Below are 7,035 nucleotides of genomic sequence, written 5' to 3'. Positions count from 1 at the left end.
GGGGCTGGGGGGCCAGGCGGGCGAGGGGGGGTGGGCAGGAGGCCCACACCAGGTGGTGGCTTGGGCAGGGGGTTGATGCCCTGTTTCTTCAGCTCCTCAACTTCCTTCTCATCCTCCGCGCCTGCCTCTGCGTCGTCAGCCAGCATCTGCGGGGACAGAGGGGACGAGCGGAGTGAGCCTCGGACAGTACGAGGGGCCCTGCTCGTGTAGAAAGGACTCAGTGCCACAGGCTTCCTTAGAAAGGAAGATCCGAACCGTACTCACTGCACTGCCCCAGGGGACGGGAGAACGGGGTAGGGCAGGCCCCACTGTGGGAGCAGCCCCAGGGTGGGCGGGGCTCTCGCCAGGCACAAGTGGCCAGGTTAGAGCAGGCAGTGTCAGGCACCTCAGGGCTTCTCTCCCTGCCACCAGGAGCAGTAGTTACTGGAGGGTCAGAGAAGGTGTGCTCTGGGTGGAAAAGGAAAAGCAGAGATAAAGCATGTACACCGTGGGGAGACGTGCTGAGGGGAAACCTGCGTCTTAACGTGTGCCCGTGACGGGCTGGGAAGCAGACGCTGCCAGGCCCTGCTGCTCTCTGCCCTGACCTTGGCCTCTGTCCTCCGGGCAAGCTGGCCGTGTAGGCTCCTCCTCTCCGGGTCCCCCCTCCCCCGAGGTCTGCTCACTGCCCGACCCCTTACTGCGCCAATCCCTGGCCACAGTTGGTCAGCGAGTCCAGAACTAAAGCCACCGTCAAAGTCCCGATGCCGCTAACATGCACTCAGCCCTGTCAACAGCTGGCCTTCCGTCCAGCCACCCTCAGCCCTCTCTCCTCTTAGCCCCACACCCGACACTGGCCTGGAGCTGCCGTCCGCCTGTTGCCCCCACTCCGGCCCCGCCCCGCCCCAAGCAGCTTCCTGTCCGTTTCTCCCGCGCCCTGGCCTCACTCGCCCATTCTCCCCACACCTCTCTCTGCGTCCCTAGCAGGGCACAGCAGCCTTCCTGGCACAGAGGTGCCCCGATGGGTGCATCCCTCTGACGGCTCCCTGCAGCCATCAGGAGGAAGGTGAAGGTAGCAGGGACATGGCTCCCAAAACACAAAAAGCTTGACCACAGCCTTCTCCCACCTTCACCCCCCACCGCCCCAGCTCTCGGCTCGCAGCTCCCACCCAGCACACCCTGTTTCCCAGCCCCAGCCCACTCCTGCCAGCCATCCAGGGGCCCTGCCCCCTACCCATTCGGAGCTGCAGAACATGCCACACTTGTCTTGATACTTGGCAAAGCATGCGGCCAGCGTGGCCAGTGTCCCTCTTCTCTGGGGACGGAGAAAGAATGTGCCGGTCTTCACGTAGCCGCCTTTACAGAAACAGCACCCAGGAAAAAGCCCGTGGCCACCAAGTCAACTCCAACTCACAGACACCCCACCGGACGGGACAGAACTGCCCCATAAGGCTTTCAAGGCTGCAACCTTTACAGAAGCAGACTGCCGCCCGTTTCTCCTCAGAGCCTGGTGGGTTCGAACCACAGACCTGCGGGGAAGCAGCAGGGTGCGTAACCGCTGCTCCACACGGCTCCTTGGAGCACACAGAGGGCGCGTCGTAAGGCTGTGACTGACTGGAAGGACTGAAGCTCTGACTCTCAGAACACCCTTCATGAGGCATCATCAAGGCTGTCCTCGCCTGGCCTGGAAGTGCCCGGCACCTAAGCTTGCCAGCCTCAGCCTGGTCTGGGCTCCCAGCTCCCTTCCCAGAGTGGGAAGCTCACAGCTGCCCCGTGTGCCGGCGAGGACCTGACGATGTCCTGATGGGGGTCCGTCTCTGAACACGCCTCATCTCCCGCTCTCTTCTCTTCACACATCTGCCGTCTCCAGCGCTGGGCCGCTAGTGTCCCTCGCAAGCAGGGAGGGAAACTCGTTCATCTCTGCGGATGCCGAGCCCAGGCCACATTTGTTGAAAATACATGAAAGAGACTGACGCAAGGCCAGGCTGACTGGTCAGACGGAGACGGGTAGAACCCCAAGACTATGGCCCTTAGATACCTTTCAAACTTTCAGCCAAACCACAGACAGGCCCATGAGGTGAACACTAACAGCAGCGAGGGACACTCCTTAGAACGATCAACCACCGAGAACTAAGGGCAGCGTTTGCCCAGGGACAGAGCTCAGAAGGCAGGAAGGGGTGGAAAAGGAGGAGGGACGGACATGGTAACTACAAGGAGGAAGTGGGAAGAGAGTTGTTACACTGCGGGGACTGCAGTCAACGCCAGAAAACAAGATGCGCGTGAACTGTTGGACGGTAAACCTACCGCTCTGTAAACTTCCACCCAAATCACAATGAAAAGTTTTTTATAAAAAAACCAACGTTCTCATCAGAAGGGGCACTCCTGTCCCTTCAGCTCCAATCCCTGGTCCTGACTCCCGTGAAGTTCCTGGGACTTGGGCTCACAGCAAGCAGGCAAAGTGGTTCAGCTTCCAGGCCTTTCCCATCAGGTGACAACAGCCAGGGTCTGGCTGGGTCTCAGCGTCTCCCTCTCAGGACTGGTCCTGAATGAACTGAGGGGCTTCCAAAAATCAGAGTCACCCTCCCAGAATTGCAAGAGTGGAGGGTCACAATGGCAGACATGTAAAGGCCTATGACCAAGCTCAGAAGAGCCACGGGCCAACAGGCCAGCACCCACTGGATACCTAAAGAAGCCTGAGCCATCCAGTTAAGAATTCTAAGTTTTTGCCCCAAACTGCCCTTCGACTGATGACTGGATGATCAAACATCCACACACCCACACAGCAGACCAGTCCTCACCAACAAGTAATGACGGTCAGCGTCGACAGAGCCACATAGCGGACAGTCCTCAGCAACTAGCAGTAACGGACCACTGTGTGTGCAGCAAGAGCAGATCTCAAACGCATCATGCTGAATAAAAGCAGCCACGGTCAAGCTACACACACACACACACACACACACACGGCTCCTTGTGTCCGTACGTTAAAGGCTTTCCACACTGTGCAAATCCATTGATAGGACACTCTTGAGAAGGCAAGTAAAGGTACAGTAGCTGCCAGAGGCTAGGGGCAGAGGAAGCACAGAAGGGTTCCTGGGGTGACAGGGTGAGCTGCTCTATCTTGATGGTGAGGGGGTCACATGACCGTGTGTGTTCGTCAAAACTCATGAACTGTACACGAAATAGGGAGACCTTTACCGGACACTTGTTAGACCTCAGTAAGCCTGACAGGAGTCCCTGGGTGGCAGAAATGACGTACCCGCATAGCTGCTACCTGGGACAGATGGGTTTTATGTAGTCTTTCTCACCGTGGTTTTGTGACTCTGACAAAATGATTACTGGGACTATGCAAAGAAGCCGCTTATAGCCAACCAAGGGGACTGGACAGCTTGCTAATTATGCAAATAAGCTGCACAGAACCTCTGTGGGGGTGGTGGGATCATGCAAACGAGGTGTATGTAACCTTAATGAGGGGACTGGTCAATTCTGTCATTGCTCTAGGCTTAAGAGAGCCAATTTCAGAGCAGAGAGGGGGCCCTACTACCATCAAGAAGAGCCAGGAATGGATTGTGTCCTTTGGACGCAGGGTCCTTGTGCTGAAAAACTCCTAAACCCAGGACACAGAAAGAGCCGGTATGAGATGGCGAGAAATGGCAGCAGTAGAGCCCAGCGTGAGGGCATGGTGGGCTTCCCAGCCCACAGAGCAAAGCTGTTATGGTGGGTTTGCCGGCCATGGGGCAAAGCTGTTACGGCGGGCTTGCTGGGCAATGGAGCAAGAAAGGTGAGAGCCTGGGGGCAGGTGTCCTGGCAGAGCTGGTGCCTCTGGGCACTTCCTGGCAGAGCTGAAGAGCTATTTAACACTTGCCTGAGCAGGGCAGAGATGAGGCCAGAAGGCCTACCTGCAGGCAATGCTGAGAGGAAGCCATCCTGATCAAAGGACTGTATCTCGAGCTGTTCCTCAATCTGAATTGTAATCTGTTCCTTTCCTAATAAACCTCCTAACTCAGCATTATCTGTGAGTTCTATGCGGCCACTGCAACTAACTATCGAAGCCAACAGAGAAGTGGTACCACGGGAGGGATGGCTGGTGTCAGAACTGGTAACAAGGTTGGAGGGTGGTAGCATGTTGAGCTCCGCCTCACGGCAGCACCCCAAAGCTGATGCTGATCTTGATCCTCCTCCGCCATGAAGTTAGGGGGCCCCTGGACACCCCCGTGCCATTTCCACACCAACCCAAAGACTGGTGGTTTGAATCCACCACGGAAAAAAGGCCCAAGTGTCACCTTCGGAAAACTCAAGCAGCGCAAGCCCCACAGAGTACAGTTCTACTCTGACACACGGGATTGCCACGGCTCAGAATCAACGTGTGGCAGCTGGGAAAAAAGCTGAAACCTGACTACAGAAAAATGAAGTGTCACTGAAGTATTTAAGAGTAAAGGGCTCTGATGCATGCAACTCACTACCCTCAAATGGTTCAGGACAAAAATTCACATATGCATGTAAACTCGCACGTGTATAAAACGAGAAAGGGCTCAAGTACATGGGGAAAAATACAATCAACAGGTAACATGGATGAAAAGGAGTCCATCCTGTCCTTGCCGTTCACCCAGGTACGGCCACTGCCAACTCCAAAGACAGGCACATTTCCACACCTGGACTAGATGCTGGATGGACGTGGGCATTTCTCGACAGCAGAAATGTCACTGAGAACGGGGAAGGCTAAGTTCAATAAACAAACTCAGACGGTTTAGGATCAGACGGCTTAACAGCATAACCGTAACTGGGACCCAGCGGGACCAGGGCTGCCAAGGCCTGAGTCTCCAGCTCCAGTTGACCACGCTGAATCACTTTCTAGGCCGGAAGCAAACAGCGGACCTCATGATCTCACCAGGGTTAATTCAGATCCTTCCTTCTCTGTGGCAACTAACTGGCTGGCTTCCTAGAGGGTCATTTCAGTCCTGGTGGCACAGTGGTTAAAGTGGTTGGCTGCAAATTGAAAGGTCAGTGGTTCGAACCCACCAGCCACCCCACGGGAGACAGATGTGGCAGTTGGCTTCTGTACAGAGTCCCCTAAATCAAACTAAACCTACTGCCATCAAGTAGATTCTGACTCGGAAACCCTAGAGGACAGAGGAGTACTGCCCAGGGATCTGTAAGCCTGTAAATGTTTCTGGAAGCAAACTGCCACATCTTCTTCCCCTTGACAGCTGTTTCAAGTGCCAAGCTTCCAGTTAGCAGCTGGGTACTCTAACCACTGTGCTATGAAGGCACCTAACCACAGGCATTTAAAAAAAAAACCAAACCCACTGCCATCAAGTCAGTTCTGATTTACAACGACTCTATAGGGAAGAGTAGCGCCAGCGGCCAAAACAGGTAAGGAGGGCAGGAGACAGCCCCAGGAGGCAAGGAGCAGCGGCAGACAGGGCTGGCAGGAACAGGCAGGGAACGCCCAGGAGGTGAGGAGAGTGGCTGGAACAGCTAAGGGAGATGAACTTGACTGTGGTGGCCTGTGTGTTGCTGTGAGGCTGGAGGCTGGGACAGCAGGGGTGCCAGGGGTGCCAGGGGTGCCCATGGTGGACCAGTTTTGGTGGAGCTTCCAGGCTGAGACAGACTTGGAAGAAGGAGGCGGCCATCCACTTCTCAAATAATTGGCCAGTGGAAACCTTATGAACAACAGTGAAACACTGTCTGATATGATCTATTATGCCAGAAGAGACAAATCGAAGAGGAATGGCATGGCATTCATCATCACAAAGAATGTTTCAAGACCTATCCTGAAGTGAAAATGCTATCAGTGATAGGATGATATCCATACGCCTACAAAGGGAGCTCTGGTAGCATAGTGGCTAAGACACTTGCCTGCTAACCAGACGGCTGGCGGTTCAAACCCACCAGCCACTCCTCGGAAGGAAGGTTGGGCAATCCTACTTCCATAGTAATACTGCCTTGGAAACCCAAGGAGGGGTCGCTATGAGTCGGGTTTGACTCAACGGCACATAACAACAACAACAACAACAAAGAAGACCAGTTAATACTACCATTATTCAAATTTATGCCCCAACCACCAAAGCCAAAGAGGGGGAAATTGAAAGTTTTTATCAACTTCTGCAGTCTGAAATTGACCAAACATGCAATCAGGATATGTTATCAGTGGTGACTGGAATGCAAAGTTGGAAACAAAGAAGAATCGATAGTTGGAAAATTTGGCCTTGGAGACAGAAATAACACTGGAGAAGGCAGGACAGAATTTTGCAAGACCAACAACTTACTTATTGCAAATACCTTTTTTTCAACAACATAAACGGTGGCTATACATGTGGACTTTGCCAGATGGAGTACACAGGAATCAGATTGACTACATCTGTGGGAAGAGGTGATGGAGAAGCTCAGTATCTCCAGCCAAAACAAGGCCAGGAGCTGATTGTGGAACAGACCATCAACTGCTCATACGCAAGTTCAAAGTGAAGCTGAAGACAATTAAAACAAGTCCATGAAACCCAAAATACGACCTTGATTATATCCCCCCTGAATTTAGAGACCATTTAAAGAACAGATTTGATGCACTGAACATCAATGACCGAAAACCAGAGGAATTGTGGGATGATATCAAGAACATCGTTCATGAAGAAAGTAAAAGGTCATTAAAAAGACAGGGAAGGAAGAAAAGACCAAAATGGCTGTCAGAAGACTCTGGAATTTGCCCTTGAGAGTAGCTAAAGCAAAGGGAAGAAATGACAAGGTAAAAGAGCTGAACAGAAGATTTCAAACAGCAGCTCGAGAAGACAAAATCAATTATTATAATGAAATGTGCAAAGACATGGAATTGGAAAGCTGAAAGGGAAGGACACTGTTGGCATATCTCAAGCTGCAAGAACTGAAGAAGAAATTTAAGCCCTGAGTTGCAATATTGAAAGAATTCTATTGGCAATGTATTATATGATGCAGGAAACATCAAAAGATGGAAGGAATAGAGAGTCACTCTACCAAATAGAACTGGTTGATGCTCATCCATTTCAGGAGGTGGTATGTGATCAAGAACCAACAGTAGGGAAGGAAGAAGTC

The 7,035-nt window shown here is 52.8% G+C and overlaps 1 protein-coding gene across 1 annotated transcript in view; it reads right to left on the bottom strand.

Annotated features, from left to right (window-relative positions):
- Nucleotides 1-7,035, bottom strand: part of ZC3H4 (zinc finger CCCH-type containing 4) — a 52,479-nt gene that overhangs the window by 8,734 nt on the left and 36,710 nt on the right. Inside the window, exon 8 of the mRNA XM_042781237.1 lies at nucleotides 1-146. This exon is cut by the window's left edge and continues 273 nt beyond it. Coding sequence (XP_042637171.1) covers nucleotides 1-146 — 146 coding nt within the window. The remainder of the gene's footprint in view (nucleotides 147-7,035) is intronic.

This window comes from Orycteropus afer, unplaced genomic scaffold (assembly GCF_000298275.1).
Source record: "Orycteropus afer afer isolate SDZICR_OR568_19922 unplaced genomic scaffold, OryAfe1.0 scaffold00099, whole genome shotgun sequence".
Classification (NCBI taxonomy): domain Eukaryota; kingdom Metazoa; phylum Chordata; class Mammalia; order Tubulidentata; family Orycteropodidae; genus Orycteropus; species Orycteropus afer.
The sequence above is the reverse complement of the archived record's forward strand: the minus strand, read 5'-3'. Positions and strand labels throughout refer to the sequence as shown.